General features: G+C 43.9%; 1 protein-coding gene across 6 annotated transcripts in view; it reads right to left on the bottom strand.

The window, feature by feature from the left end:
- Positions 1–17,501, bottom strand: part of MCAM (melanoma cell adhesion molecule) — a 909,696-nt gene that overhangs the window by 138,857 nt on the left and 753,338 nt on the right. For all 6 annotated transcript variants that reach the window (XM_063942920.1, XM_063942918.1, XM_063942922.1 and 3 more), the window contains one exon: positions 1,547–1,582. In XM_063942920.1, the coding sequence (XP_063798990.1) occupies positions 1,547–1,582 (36 nt within the window). The remainder of the gene's footprint in view (positions 1–1,546; positions 1,583–17,501) is intronic.

Raw genomic sequence — 17,501 nt, forward strand, 5'->3', positions numbered from 1 at the left:
CAACAGTCCCAGGATCAGCGTAGCTGTGTGTAATGGTGCCCAAACGCTGACAGGGAGTGAGGGAGAAGAGAGATGCAGCTCCAGGGTGGGAACATTTGCAGTAAATGGTGGCTGAGGGGAGGGGCTACAGGTCAGAGCCTTATCCACTCTGCTGGACTTCACCACCGGGTACTGCAGGGCCTATAGAAAAAGGATTACTAGCAATCCGACCTGTGCCCCTTGCCATGGTGGTCTAGTAGGGTCCCTGTATGGTCACAGTGTCCACGCCAGCGCACGCGGTCTGTCTCCTGGAAGCCGCGCCTGGTCGTGATTTCAGCGGGTTGCCCCTAAGGGACCCTCTTACCTCCTATGATGCAGCCACGTGATCCAGGAGAGCAGCGGCGGTGAGTGTGCCTGATGTTGACCGGAGCGCCTCCACTGTAAGTACCCGGTAACCAGGGCGCGGGAGTATACAGCGCCGCAGGGGGAGGTAAGGGAGCCGCAGCACGATATGTCAGACTGACATATGGCACTTTTAAGTGCCTGTGCTGCGGCCCTTGAAATCTTTTTTCTTCAAAAAGCTCTTTTCAGGGCTGTTCGCTGCCTGCACCGCCTGCACCAACTTACAAACTGAGCTCCAGTGCCTGGAGGCGGGGATACAGAGGAGGCGGAGCTATGCATCCTGGGAACAGTCAAAGCTTTTAGCCTGTTGGTGCTTCGGATCAAGATCCAACTCTACACCCCGATGTAATTCCCTGTGGAATCACAGTGTACCCAGCTGCAGAAATCGGAAATAAGCCCTCAGGTTTGTTCATTAGTGTGCTGGATGGAGTATGCAAAATTGAATTACATTTCATTAAAGATTAGTTTTGATAATATGACTACTTCAACTATTCAAACTAGCATTGCAATATTATCTACTAGGCCATTACTGTTTAAGCTGCATACTGTATACTGCAATATGGCAGGTGATATTGGGCAGTTAGCATATTGTGGCAGAATGTGTGCTATTAATTTCATAAATAGTATGTCTTATACTGTACGTATACAGGGTTGGACTGGCCCACAGCGATACAGCAGAACACTTGGTGGGCCCCACTACCTGTGGGCCCACTTCCTCCTCTAGGGATCAAGCTCCAGACTGTGCAATTAAGTTAAACATTATGCTGCACATGGCTATGATGTATGTTCTACAGTGCATTGCTGTTATTAATCTAGTACATTATCATGCATGCACTATCAGTATTTACTGTATATATTTATGAAGGAGCCCAGATCATGCACACTCTAATGGTTAGCCAAGCCTCTATGGGGCTGGCCACACCCCTAAGCATGGGCCCCTAATAAAGTATTGCTCTTCTTCATGCCTTAGTCCAGCACTGACTGTATGTGAGTTTGAGAGACAACCACTAGTCACCCATACTGTATGTATGGTCATGTTCCAATTGCACTTATAAAACCATAAAATAAGCAGCTTAGAGCCTGTGTCGTAAGTGGCATACTGGACACTGATGTGGTAAGGATAAAACCATGTGTAGCCAGCTCATTTCATCTAATGCTTCCTTACCTGCATCGGGGATGGGAACCACAGTGGCTCCAGATTCTGTAAAGCAAAATGAGAAAGTCTCAATTTAGAAGATTCAGTTTACTGGTTTTGTCATTTTAGCACTTCATAAAACAATGCTTCAATTACTTTATTTTTGTTTAATAGTCATTTATATAGTGCACACATATTCTGCTCTGCTTTACAGAGAACAATTCTGCCATGCACATCAGTCCCTACCCCAATGGAACTTACATGTTCCCTATCACATAAAAACACATACACACTAACGTCAATTTTTAGTCTTAAACCAATTAACCTACAGTACTGTACCAGTATGTTTTTGGAGGAAACCCATGCAAATATGCTGGGACTTACAAACTCCACACACATGTACATGACTGTCAATTTGGGATACATACCTTTAGTCAACAGTCAATGTACTGTACAGTACTTTATGATTATGTTTAAAGATATAATGCCAACATGGTTAAAATGTTTTAAGTAGCATTAAAACCTAGTTGGTATTATGTCGTCAGCGTTCTCCCATCAACATAATCACTATGGACATTATGACTATAACCTAGGGAATTTACAGTATCTCATGACTTCAATGTGCTGTGAGCAACAAGGCTAACTACTAAGCCATTCGTGCTGCCTGTCTATTACAATAACACAACAGAAAAAGTGAGAATTATATGAAACACTATAATAGTACCTCACATGATATGTGTCTGGATTTTAAAACAAAGATCTTCCCACTGAAATTATAGGACAACTTCTGAACACACGCAGGGCAGGTGCAAGGTTTCTCTGCACCCTAGGCAAAACTTCTGTCTACTGCCCCTACCCCCTACCCACCCTTCAGATGAAAGGCATGCTGCTCTCACCCCCTCCCCCTTACTCTGATAAATGTCTGCTGTTCTATCCCGCCCCACCATCTGTGTGCATGGTGTTGCTCATCCCCCTAGACTGTGTGCATGCCTGCTCCTCATCTCCCCCCCCCCCCCCCCCCGCCCCCCCCCTCACCACACTGCTGCTCTCACCCTCTTTCCTTATCAATGCAGAGAATGCACTGTACATCCACCACACCTGCATGCTGCAGTGCAGAGTTGGGACTGTGGGTGAAGTGATAAAGTGGAAGGTGATAAAGGACCAGCCATTCAGCTCCTAACTGTCATTTTATAAACCAAGCCTGTGACATGGAAGTTAAAATCTGATTGGCTGGTCCTTTATCACCTTCCAGTTTATCACTTCACCGAGATTAATAAATCTTCCCCTGAGTAATCTGTGAAAGAGCCTGGAATGAAGAGCAGTGCTGCATGTCACCCCCAGCCAGGACTCCAGGAGCTGTCAAAGTTACTGCCTGTGCCGGGTGGAGGTGGAGCTGGAGGCTGAAATACGGGAGCTTAGCAGTCGCGGCTACTGTAAGATAAGAGTTCTAGGGGATTGCAGCGGCTGTGAAAGGTAGGACCATGCAACTTTTTTCAGGCAACTGTAGCAGCATGCCCCCTCTGGTCCCGGCGCCCCTAGGCAGCTGCCTAAAGCTGCCTAGTGGAAGGCCCTGAACACACGTGAATGAGAGATCCAGCTATTAGTTAACCCAGTAATTGTGCACTCTCCCCAGTTTGAAGCTCAGTTAAAAAATAGTACAGATGTAGCCATGCTCAGCTTTGTTGCAAAGCAACGTGCTGCATGGCATGCCAGGCTGTGACTGTTCGCAGCTGATGATCGGATAGTCGCAGTCTGGCGCGCCATGCGGCATGCTGTAACGCAGCATGTCACATTACAGTAAGATGAGCATGGCTACATATGTATGTACTCAAAAGGTTGACAATCATTAAGGGCCTGATTCAGAGAAGCATGCAAAGCCGATGTTCCATGGGCCTGAGCAATTATCAGCAGACTGCGCATGTGCTATGCTGCATATGCGTCAAGGTGCCACTGTGAACCCGCATGCAATGAGGATTCCATCGCAAAGTGATTGACGGGAAGTGACTGTTTGGGGGTGTTTACATGGTGTTAGCGGGGAGTGGTTGTAAAAATGCAGACGTGTCATGGTTGTTTTCGAGGTGAGTATCTGACATCAGCTGAGAGATCTAATGGTCTAAAACATGGCACCTGCGCAACTACTGCTTGGTTTAGTCTGCATAGCCTTAGTGATGTGCACCAGAAATTTTTCGGGTTTTGTGTTTTGGTTTTGGGTTCGGTTCCAAGGCCGTGTTTTGGGTTCGAACGCGTTTTGGCAAAACCTCACCGAATTTTTTTTGTCGGATTCGGGTGTTTTTTTCAAAAAACCCTAAAAAACAGCTTAAATCATAGAATTTGGGGGTCATTTTGATCCCATAGTATTATTAACCTCAATAACCATAATTTTCACTCATTTCCAGTCTATTCTGAACACCTCACACCTCACAATATTATTTTTAGTCCTAAAATTTGCACCGAGGTCGCTGGATGGCTAAGCTAAGCGACACAAGTGGCCGACACAAACACCTGGCCCATCTAGGAGTGGCACTGCAGTGTCAGGCAGGATGGCCCTTCAAAAAATACTCCCCAAACAGCACATGACGCAAAGAAAAAAAGAGGCGCAATGAGGTAGCTGTGTGACTAAGCTAAGCGACCCTAGTGGCCGACACAAACACCTGGCCCATCTAGGAGTGGCACTGCAGTGTCAGGCAGGATGGCCCTTCAAAAAAATACTCCCCAAACAGCACATGACGCAAAGAAAAATTAAAGAAAAAAAGAGGTGCAAGATGGAATTGTCCTTGGGCCCTCCCACCCACCCTTATGTTGTAAAAACAGGACATGCACACTTTAGCGAACCCATCATTTCAGCGACAGGGTCTGCCACACGACTTTGACTGAAATGACTGGTTGGTTTGGGCCCCCACCAAAAAAGAAGCAATCAATCTCTCCTTGCACAAACTGGCTCTACGGAGGCAAGATGTCCACCTCATCATCATCGTCCGATTCATCACCCCTTTCACTGTGTACATCCCCCTCCTCACAGATTATTAATTCGTCCCCACTGGAATCCACCATCTCAGGTCCCCGTGTACTTTCTGGAGGCAATTGCTGCTGGTGAATGTCTCCATGGAGGAATTGATTATAATTCATTTTAATGAACATCATCTTCTCCACATTTTCTGGAAGTAACCTCTTGCGCCGATTGCTGACAAGGTGAGCGGCGGCACTAAACACTCTTTCGGAGTACACACTGGAGGGAGGGCAACTTAGGTAGAATAAAGCCAGTTTCTGCAAGGGCCTCCAAATTGCCTCTTTTTCCTGCCAGTATACGTACGGACTGTCTGACGTGCCTACTTGGATGCGGTCACTCATATAATCCTCCACCATTCTTTCAATGGTGAGAGAATCATATGCAGTGACAGTAGACGACATGTCAGTAATCGTTGGCAGGTCCTTCAGTCCGGACCAGATATCCAACAACAAAACATTGGGGGGAAATCTGCACTCTCTGATTTAAAGACTAATAGAGTGAAAATACACTTGTATCGACCCCAATATCATTTAGACTGAATATACATAAGTCTTGGGGGTGCTACCTACGACAACCAATTAAAAACACTATTTAAAGGGAAAAGAGAATGGGGTTGTACTAATGAGGTGCACTGAGAAGAATAACAAATTAAAATATAACTTTTATTATCACATTAAAGGCCATAGCTCGGTCAGCGTGGCGAAATATATGGTTAAAATGACAGAAAGAATTTAGAAAGATCAAGTGCTCTAGAAAAGAGAGTGATAAGATTTAAAATGTATCCACTCTGATGGATGCAATAACTACCAATTGAAATTACTCAAAATACTAGTCCATTAATAAATGGATCTGTTGTTTGTACTGTGAATAGATTATTGAGTAATTGGTAAACCACAATTCGTGGCTGCCATAAATTTTCGGCTCCCAGTGTCCTCTATGATATAGATGTTATTATAAATTCTATGTCTAAGTACAGTAGTCTACCGAGAGCAGCCTACATGTGTCACGGGAGACTTTTGAAGTTTGAAATAAACAGAATAATGATAATATTGATTGGTGTGTCTTGAATTTATTATACCAATTTCTCCTGGGTAATCACTCCTAGTATCTACACAAATATATCACCAGCCACATAGAATCTCTAAAACAAATTAATCGATAATTGGTGATTTATTAAGCAAGTGTCATGGAATATGAGAACCAATGCCGTGAGAGATATCTTATAACAGATGTATCATTTTATTCCTGAGATACTGTGTAAACAGCAATTGCTGCCACTTCCACCCCCTTTTTCAGAGATGGATTGTGTCCGAGTGGAGTTGATCAAATCCATATGTTGATGTTACATATGCAACAAGGAAATGGCACCTTCATTTGTATCTATCAAATGGAGTAATTTCTTGTGCCTGATATTGTCACATTTACTGCATATAACGGCAGTCTATCCTTTGGAATTCACTAATGAACTCCAGTCAATTGCTGCCCTACGTTCTTAAGGCTGATTATAGATACTAATAGAAGGAATAGTAGGTACAAAAAGGCTTGTTAAACAGCTCTATTTAGTACCATGTATTAACTGTTAAATTAAATACCCTCAATGTGACAGCCTCCCGTGAACACAGATCAATGAACATGCCTGTATATATTAATGTAATCTTGATCTGATTATCAAATATTCCATGAACTTGTTAGTAAGATCTTATATGCTGTCATAGATATATGAATGGTTGAGTGATTCCAGAGGCATTAATAATTTATGAGATATAGAATAAATGAGACACATTCAATTGGTATTAATGTATTTGTGGAAAAAGATTAGTATAATACTGTGAGACACATAGGTATGCAATGTCGGCATGTATTCAATCAGTATACATCAAAGCGGGCATTCCCGTGTTTGCCGTAGAGCAGATTATCAAATCTCTGTGTGTGTATTAAAGAAAGAAATATGTAGAACACCGGAGACTATGAGGGTGAAAATGCTGCAGCGGCACCTATTAAATCGGCATTTGTCCAATTAACGGGCATTCCCGTTTGCCGTGCAGCAGTCCGACACTTATTCTCCTTGAAACTAATAGCCTGTTAACCACACAGAGGTACTTAAGGCTGCCTCGGTATACGTTCAGTCAGCATACAAAAGTGTGGGCATTCCCGAATAGGCCATGTAACAAAGTATCACCTTTCTATACATATGCTAAAAGGAAAATGATTCAGACACTGGAGACTATGAAGGTGAACATGCTGCAGCGGCACCTAATGAATCGTCATTTGTCCGATTAACGGGCACTCCCGTTTGCCGTGCAGCAGTCCAACCCCCGTAGACATGAAAAATGGTAGTTAATGTAAAGACATCAGAGCGGAGAGAAATGCCGATGCGCGCATTTCGCATATAGCTTTGTCGAGGCTATGGCCTTTAATGTGATAATAAAAGTTATATTTTAATTTGTTATTCTTCTCAGTGCACCTCATTAGTACAACCCCATTCTCTTTTCCCTTTAAATAGTCCGGACCAGATGTCAGCACTCGCTCCAGACTGCCCTGCATTACCGCCAGCGGGTGAGCTCGGAATTCGTAGCCTTTTCCTCGCACCCCCAGTTGCGGGAGAATGTGAAGGAGGAGATGTTGACGGGTCACGTTCCGCTTGACTTGACAATTTTCTCACCAGCAGGTCTTTGAACCTCTGCAGACTTGTGTCTGCCGGAAAGAGAGATCCAACGTAGGTTTTAAATCTAGGATCGAGCACGGTGGCCAAAATGTAGTGCTCTGATTTGAACAGATTGACCACCCGTGAATCCTGGTTAAGCGAATGAAGGGCTCCATCCACAAGTCCCACATGCCTAGCGGAATCGCTCTGTTTTAGCTCCTCCTTCAATGCCTCCAGCTTCTTCTGCAATAGCCTGATGAGGGGAATGACCTGACTCAGGCTGGCAGTGTCTGAACTGACTTCACGTGTGGCAAGTTCAAAAGGTTGCAGAACCTTGCACAACGTTGAAATCATTCTCCACTGCGCTTGAGACAGGTGCATTCCACCTCCTTTGCTTATATCGTGGGCAGATGTATAGGCTTGAATGGCCTTTTGCTGCTCCTCCATCCTCTGAAGCATATAGAGGGTTGAATTCCACCTCGTTACCACTTCTTGCTTCAGATGATGGCAGGGCAGGTTCAGGTGTTTTTGGTGGTGCTCCAGTCTTCTGTACGCAGTGCCTGTACGCCGAAAGTGGCCCGCAATTCTTCTGGCCACCGACAGCATCTCTTGCACGCCCCTGTCGTTTTTTAAATAATTCTGCACCACCAAATTCAAGGTATGTGCAAAACATGGGACGTGCTGGAATTTGCCCAGATGTAATGCACGCACAATATTGCTGGCGTTGTCCGATGCCACAAATCCCCAGGAGAGTCCAATTGGGGTAAGCCATTCTGCGATGATCTTCCTCAGTTGCCGTAAGAGGTTTTCAGCTGTGTGCGTATTCTGGAAAGCGGTGATACAAAGCGTAGCCTGCCTAGGAACGAGTTGGCGTTTGCGAGATGCTGCTACTGGTGCCGCCGCTGCTGTTCTTGCAGCGGGAGGCAATACATCTACCCAGTGGGCTGTCACAGTCATGTAGTCCTGAGTCTGCCCTGCTCCACTTGTCCACATGTCCGTGGGTACAACTGCATTTTTTAGGACACTGGTGAGTCTTTTTCTGATGTCCGTGTACATTCTCGGTATCGCCTGCCTAGAGAAGTGGAACCTAGATGGTATTTGCTAATGGGGGCACACTACCTCAAGCAATTGTCTAGTTCCCCGTGAACTAACGGCGGATACTGGACGCACGTCTAACACCAACATAGTTGTCAAGGCCTGAGTTATCCGCTTTGCAACAGGATGACTGCTGTGATATTTCATCTTCCTCGCAAAGGACTGTTGGACAGTCAATTGCTTACTGGAAGTAGTACAAGTGGTCTTCCGACTTCCCCTCTGGGATGACGATCGACTCCCAGCAGCAACAATAGCAGCACCAGCAGCAGTAGGCGTTACACTCAAGGATGCATCGGAGGAATCCCAGGCAGGAGAGGACTCGTCAGACTTGCCAGTGACATGGCCTGCAGGACTATTGGCTTTCCTGGGTAAGGAGGAAATTGACACTGAGGGAGTTGGTGGTGTGGTTTGCGGGAGCTTGGTTACAAGAGGAAGGGATTTACTGGTCAGTGGACTGCTTCCGCTGTCGCCCAAAGTTTTTGAACTTGACACTGACTTATTATGAATGCGCTGCAGGTGACGTATAAGGGAGGATGTTCCGAGGTGGTTAACGTCCGTACCCCTACTTATTACAGCTTGACAAAGGCAACACACGGCTTGACACCAGTTGTCCGCATTTCTGTTGAAATAATTCCACACTGAAGAGCTGATTTTTTTTGTATTTTGACCAGGCATGTCAATGGCCATATTCCTCCCACAGACAACAGGTGTCTCCCTGGGTGCCTGACTTAAACAAACCACCTCACCATCAGAATCCTCCTTGTCAATTTCCTCCCCAGCGCCAGCAACACCCATATCCTCATCCTGGTGTACTTCAACACTGACATCTTCAATTTGACTATCAGGAACTGGACTGCGGGTGCTCCTTCCAGCACTTGCAGGGGGCGTGCAAATGGTGGAAGGCGCTAGCTCTTCCCGTCCAGTGTTGGGAAGGTCAGGCATCGCATCCGACACAATTGGACTCTCCTTGGGGATTTGTGATTTCGAAGAACGCACAGTTCTTTGCTGTGCTTTTGACAGCTTAAGTCTTTTCTTTTTTCTAGCGAGAGGATGAGTGCTTCCATCCTCATGTGAAGCTGAACCACTAGCCATGAACATAGGCCAGGGCCTCAGCCGTTCCTTGCCACTCCGTGTCGTAAATGGCATATTGGCAAGTTTACGCTTCTCCTCAGACGCTTTTAATTTTGATTTTTGGGTCATTTTACTGATCTTTTGTGTTTTGGATTTTACATGCTCTGTACTATGACATTGGGCATCGGCCTTGGTAGACGACGTTGATGGCATTTCATCGTCTCGGCCATGACTAGTGGCAGCAGCTTCAGCACGAGGTGGAAGTGGATCTTGATCTTTCCCTATTTTTTTAACCTCCACATTTTTGCTCTCCATATTTTAATGCGCACAACTAAAAGCCACCACAGGTATACAATGTAGATGGATACTATAGTATAGTATTATATTACTTATGGACGACGAGTGCACTGACGACACAGAGGTAGGTACAGCCGTGGCCTACCGTACTGCTATATATATAATATATACAGAATAATAATAACGGACCTGGTGGACACTGTCAGCAGACTGCTAAACTAGTATGAAGAAAAAAAAAGCCACCACAGGTATACAATGTAGATGGATGGATACTATAGTATTATATTACTTATGGACGACGAGTGCACTGACGAAACAGAGGTAGGTACAGCCGTGGCCTACCGTACTGCTATATATATATAATATATACAGAATAATAATAACGGACCTGGTGGACACTGTCAGCAGACTGCTAAACTAGTATGAAGAAAAAAAAAAGCCACCACAGGTATACAATGTAGATGGATGGATACTATAGTATTATATTACTTATGGACGATAAGTGCACTGACGACACAGAGGTAGGTACAGCCGTGGCCTACCGTACTGCTATATATATATATAATATACTGTATAATAATAATAACGGACCTGGTGGACACTGTCAGCAGACTGCTAAACTAGTATGAAGAAAAAAAAAAGCCACCACAGGTATACAATGTAGATGGATGGATACTATAGTATAGTATTATATTACTTATGGACGACGAGTGCACTGACGAAACAGAGGTAGGTACAGCCGTGGCCTACCGTACTGCTATATATATATAATATATACAGAATAATAATAACGGACCTGGTGGACACTGTCAGCAGACTGCTAAACTAGTATGAAGAAAAAAAAAAGCCACCACAGGTATACAATGTAGATGGATGGATACTATAGTATTATATTACTTATGGACGATAAGTGCACTGACGACACAGAGGTAGGTACAGCCGTGGCCTACCGTACTGCTATATATATATATATATATAATATACTGTATAATAATAATAACGGACCTGGTGGACACTGTCAGCAGACTGCTAAACTAGTATGAAGAAAAAAAAAAGCCACCACAGGTATACAATGTAGATGGATGGATACTATATTATTATATTACTTATGGACGACGAGTGCACCGACGACACAGAGGTAGGTACAGCCGTGGCCTACCGTACTGCTATATATAAATATAATATACTGTATAATAATAATAACGGACCTGGTGGACACTGTCAGCAGACTGCTAAACTAGTATGAAGAAAAAAAAAGCCACCACAGGTATACAATGTAGATGGATGGATACTATAGTATAGTATTATATTACTTATGGACGACGAGTGCACTGACGACACTGTCAAAGTCAGAAAAATATCACGCCACACATTGCCATATATGCACCTCATGCGAGTGCCTGCTGCACGTGCATGAGCCCTCCCGTGCGTGCGTATACTCGCTTTTGCGTGCACCCGCATGCGCACAGTATGCGCATTTACGGTAGAGTTTGTGTGCGTCTAGCGGGCGACTCAATCGAAACATATTTTAGTCATATAATGTATTTTGTAGATTATGGTCCCTTTGATAGAATCTGAAAGTTTAGTTAATTTAGCATGTTCAGGGACAAAGAGATCCCTCTTTGTTTGATACGAAGGGTCAGACAGGGGTTACACAGTGGTGTTTAGTATCCATCGGAAGAGAATATAATTAGCAATATTCCGGTGTTGGTTTGAAGCGGATTACTCGCTCGTGCGTATAGTTATGGACATAAGAAGTTTATGGACATTTACTATATTTGCTCTTTATTACCCATGCGGCGGGAAACCCAGTTTCCCTCCCACTTGAGCAGTTTGAAATAGTCACAGCCCACCTGTATGAACCAACCTATGACCTTTTGTTATAATGCGGAGACGGATTCCTGTGTCCAATGAACAATAAGAATGTAGGGACCATTGTACTGTATTGTGTGTAGTGTATAAAAGGACAAGCCGATCTGGGCCAGCTCCCTACTCTTTTCAACGGTTCTCATCACTGATAATCGGGAGCCGGATATCCAGAAAGGTGCTTGCGATTGTTTCCCCTTGTGCGTAAGTTCTCTGCAACCATATTTATCTCCTATTTGTTGTAAGCCATTTCTCTCTCTCTTTCCCCTTAAATGTAATTGTGTCTTTGTTGTATTTTAACGTGTAGTAACTCGGTTAGGTATTTTATGTTAGTTTGGTAGTGTATAACTTGTATTGTGTATTCTTTTGCGATTGAACGTTCATTCTCTCCCTTAAAAGGTGTTAGAACCTTAGACCGGTATTTGAGTGTTTATTATATTGCTAAAGTGTTCTCTGAGCGTCACATACGCTCATACAGCTTTTAAACTAACAAAGTTACACTGTGTTGCATTTACACCTTATCACTGCACAAAGGTTTACATTATAAGTACATTGTTTATAATATTGTTACAAAGGTTTAACTCTGTGAGCGTCAGCGCCGCTTGTGATCTCCTCGTGGTCTCGAGCGTCCGCTACGCTGATAGCGTATCATTACATTAGTCGGCAGCCTATAGCGTGCTTGCCTTTACGCTTTAAGCCGTGAGCGAACGTGCCGCTTGTGCGTCTCGTCCATGGCTAAGCGTTTGTTACGCTACGTGTGTACTCTTACGGTATTCCATACGCCAATTGCGTACTGTGTCTCTTAACCTTTTAGAGTGTTTAATATAGGATATATATAATAGGCTTTTACAATTGGGGACTCGCCCGCTCTTCACATATCTGCACTAGGTAATTTCAGCAGACATTATCGGTCAGCAAAGGGCGGGAGGTAATATTCCTCGTAGTGCTGACCAGATAAGCGTCTGCTTCGCTTAGTAAGGAGTGCTGAAGGAATCCGGAACCGGAAGGTAGGAACAGTACGTTATTGTCTTTTAAAACCTGTTTAGTTTCTGTTTTGCGAACGCACGCATAAGCACACACACCTGTATTTCGTGTTTAGCATTATTTGTCCGTACCTCATTCTCCTGATTGCCACACACTAGTGATAAACGTGCTGAGACATTTGTTGTTATTAATAGTTAAAAGATAAAAAAAGTAATATTTAAGGGAATAATTGTAAAAGGCACGCACACAATCTCGCCTAGAATACAAGGGAGATTTGAGTGGTGGTCAGTGAAGGATTACTGTTAAAGATCATTCACATTGATAAACGTGTAGTGTGTTACTGTGGACGTACTTGGTCTGTGTACACGTGTCCTTACAAGGGCAGGGCGTACGCAGCAAGGGTCGACGCACGGAGCGTATATTACGCAACGGAGCGTACGGATATGCCCACATAATACAAACCGCACGATAGTATTGTTTTAATAGGCGATAAGGAAGTAACGCGAAAATAACACAAATCTATCTCAAATCCAAAAGTTTAAAGTTAAAAGAAAAAAATACTTTCTCTGTTGCAATTCTTCTGGGTTAGACTATTACTGAATGAAAGGAATTCTGTACAGAAATAAGAGTGTTCGAATGTAAGAGTGTGTATATATATAAGATTTCTCTTTTATTATGGAAGTGGGAACCATAGGCCAGTAGAAAGAGGTACACCAGCGAGAGTGATATCGTGGGGTGGCTTGGGAGGCGTCCCTTGTTAGTCTCGACATATTAATGAGCAGTAGAGTCTGCTGTACATAACAGACCAGGAGGTCAAGGACCAGGAGGTTCAGGTACAGCAGACTAGAAGTAGAGAGCACAACCGAAGAGGGTTGGTGCGAGACCCATATAGGCCAACAAAGCTCAGGGCTGAAGGAATTCGCAGCAGAAATTTTCGATTCCACTGATCGTTCCGCACATAAGATTAGTTGCTTGTGTGCAGATACGATTGTACCGCATGTGATTGTGTGCATTAGCGTGTCAGAAGAACGCTACTTGCACATTGTTAACGTGATTTGTGTAATTTTTTTTATTTTAAGGGAAGTAGCCTGATCACTCAGGGACATTCCAGCGACTGACACTTGCTGGGGAGGGTAAGACACTCCCACACGCCCGAGCAAGTAGACGTACTTAGGTGCCCTAGGTTGGGTACGGAACCTCTGGGAACTTTAGTCGCCGTATTGGCCAGCGTGGACGGGAGTTAAGTGGGCGGACTTCGGAGCAAAACCCCCACCGCAGCCTTACCCCGAGCATCTTGGTTTCTGTAAGGGTTGCCGAAGACCCTGATTTGAAGTCAGAGGTAGTGAAAGCAGCACCTGCAGAGATGGGGGCCAGTTGTTCAGGTAAGGGCCGATCAACCCAGGTTCAGGTTGATTTAGTAAACCGACCAATCGGGTCGGCAAGGTATATCATGTGTGATAAATATGGTCATCACACAGAAATGTTGTGCAATGAATGGGAAAGGATGACTGTGCATGACGGGGAAAAGTTTCCCCGGGTAGGTAGTTTTAACCCAGAAGTATTACAGAATTTAAGGAGAAGAGTGTGCCTGATTAAATCTTCAAAAAGGCGTATTAGACATTATGATGATTTAAAATTGTGGCAACAGGAAAGTGAAATGCAAAGAAATTTAACTTACATATCTGACTCTCATCTTGGGAAGAGAGACATGGCAATGGAGAGGATTATGGTTGCAGAGAATGGCGCAGTGGTGTACGATAAAAATGCACTTAGTAACTGTATTAAGAATGAAAGTAACAAATGTAATAATGTTTATAAAAATGAAAGTGTAAAAATTACAAATGTTAACCTGTGCAAGTCGCACCCCATGTCAAACTTCCCTCAGGACTACAAGCAAGAAAGTGAGCCCAGCACGATGTCGGCACCTTTTCCAGTAGCCATCCTACCAGACATCCAGGTGGTCGCGACCAAATCGGTAAAGGCAGTAATCAAACCCCCTAACGGAGGGTCAGGTGAGGTTGTGTCCACAGGTACGTACGGTGTTATATATCACGCACAAACAAATGTACCCCATATTGTAAGACCAACACAAGGTGATGTAATTGAATTTAGTCCTGTCAGGGTGATCACAGTCCCCAATGGGAAGACTGACGATCAGGGAATCATTCCCGTCAAGGACAGTGCAATGCGCCGTCCCTGGTCCCGGACAGAATTGAGATCAATCATGTCTGAATTCCCTGATCCTAGGGAAGATCTAGTTTCATGTCAAAGATTTATTAAAGAACTAGGAAACTCCACAGAACCCACCAACAAAGATTGGCGGACAGTGCTGAGGGCATGTTTGCCCTCCAGTGTTGACCCTGCAAAATTTATTTCTGATTGTAAATTAGACACGGAGGCACCTTGTACGGAGGAACACAATCAGGAATGTATTAAGCAGATCAACCGACAGTTAGGAAAATATTTCCTAGCCGTTGTCGAGTGGAGCATCAAAAGACACCTGGAGTCACAGGGCAGTAAGCAAATAACAATCAGTAGACAAGCCCTGACAACGAAGCCACACCAGCTTAAGACCCAAAATCCTGTGAGAAAGTCAAATGTGGTAGTTTGTTACCATTGTCACAAAGAGGGACATTTTGCAAGAGATTGTAGATCAAGAAGTAGACAAAAGTCATATCAACCCCCTAGACAACAACATAACCATGGTATCCAAGGAATCAGGGAAGTACAGGGAAAGCGGTTGATGGCGATGGGCATCCAAACATTAGAGGAGACATCAAATCAACCAAAACCCCAGGCCATTGGCACATGGAGGAAATCAAGGATTTGTTATCTTTGTAAAAGAGAAGGGCATTATGCCAGCAACTGTAACAGCCCCACATAAAGTCAGACCCCCTAGACAAAGAGATGAGCAAAGTTATGACACACCAAATTATAATCAGGGATCATATAGGGAGAAATTTTGGGCCACACCCATGATATGTAGTCAGGAAAGGTGATCATTAGGACTGATGGTAAGCCTGAGGTAACAGTTAATAAGCTTGGGAGGGCATTCCTTGAAGACACAGGAATGACCGGGTAAAACGTTGTAATGTACCTGTAAAGTGTTTCTTTTTCCCATCTCTGACGTTCACCACAACAGCTCCAACATCACCTGACTACTTGGTCTTTGCAGAAGTCTACCAACCCCAGCATGACCTACCCGCATCAATGTATCCTGGCCAGATACAAAGGGTGGAGTTTGGAAACGCTGGTGGAAGGGACTGCGCAAAGATACCATTGGACATGTAGGTGTGACAGCCTGATGATGAACGGAAGAACTGACAATGTTTTTTTCCTCTCCTGAAAAATGTTTGAAAAATGTTTTTTCTGTTGTTGTTTATTGTTGATTTATGTGACACATATATACATGAACGGCTCTCTCCCTTGTTGTTTTTTTTCTCTCTCTCTCTCTTCTTTCTCATGTTCTCATAACGTTATAGATGGTATGTCACACATCAGTTGGATAAATGGTAATGCAAGATTTATTCTCCTTACAGAAAGAGCACTGAGCTAGAAGAAATATTGTATCACCAGAATGTTTAGAAGACTGAGAGACAGCACCTTTGAGATGACAGCAGAACAAGAAGAACAACAAGACTAGAGAACTAATTATCGTAACAAGTTTCTCTCCCCCTCAAACTGTTTTTCTGTACCCCCATTACAAATTTCTCCTTTTCTCCTCCTGTAAGATGGACTTGCCCCAAGAGACTGTGATACGGATTTTCCTGTTGACCATGATGTTGACCAGAGCAGTCTGTTTCGGTGAGAGTACCAGTGAGGTCGAGAAAGGATCCAGAAAGGTTCTGATGACTGAGACGATGGTGTAAATTTCCAATAGCAACACAATCACCGAGCAAAGGCGAGTACCGGAAACGATCTAGCAGCCATGTTATTTGTAAACATTGTGAAGGACTGTTAACTGAAAAGAACTGTATCTGTAGAAACTGTGATAGTTGAGGATGGGTGCATCAAGAAATGTCAGTACAGTTTTAATATCCATATGGATAGGCATCCACTGAGTTACTATCATTCCTTAGTGGGTAAAGTGTTAAATCAGACAGATTGTTGGGTATGCTCTCAAGTACCTCAAGGCCATAGCAAATCAGGATTAGTACCATTCCCTTTAACTATAGGGGAGGTACTTGAGCTAAGTGGTGGGAGACCGGTGGACAGGAGGTTTAATATCTCCAGTCCTCCTAGTTTGAAGCTCCACCAATATCATGTGGATAGATCCCTAGTATGTTTTAACATTTCCAATCCCCGAAAGCCGGGAAATTGGGAAGTGTCATGGAATAACCAAACCATGACCTTTTCATACAGAGCCGATAGAATGCCTACAGATACAGAACTTATACGCCACATAGCCGGTAGTGGAAAATATTTCCGATATAGGTATACCCTAGGAAGTAGGATCATGAGAGTTGGAGAAGTATCACCAGGATACTGTGCACATATCGTACAAACTGATACGTGTACTAAACAGATGGGAGAATTAGGGTTAGGAGATTTCATATGGAAAATGTGTAATATGGTTATGTCCTACTCCGTCCCATATGTTCTCCCCGATGATGCATATTTCATATGCGGGAGGAAGGCGTATAAGTGGCTTGCCCCAAACTCAGAAGGGTTATGTTATATTGGAAAAGTACTGCCTGAGGTAATGACCGTATCCCACACTAAAATGAAGGATATTCACCGCAGTGCCCAAGCTCCTTATACTCACACTCATTACGAGCACCTCTTTAAACGGCACCTGATAGAAAGAACAGAGCATCCGGCCTCTGACCTGATCCATGAATCCACCGGGATTCAATTCCTAATCGCGTTAGATATCACTCGTACCGCCAGAGGAGTGATAAATTATAAATATATATCTGCGCTTGCAAATTTATTAGACAATATCACTGAAATGTATGATGACACATTCAGGTATACCGGAAGGGAGCTCCAAGCTTATAAAACAGAACTGGTTCAGCATA

This window comes from Pseudophryne corroboree, chromosome 10, assembly GCF_028390025.1.
Source record: "Pseudophryne corroboree isolate aPseCor3 chromosome 10, aPseCor3.hap2, whole genome shotgun sequence".
Classification (NCBI taxonomy): Eukaryota; Metazoa; Chordata; class Amphibia; order Anura; family Myobatrachidae; genus Pseudophryne; species Pseudophryne corroboree.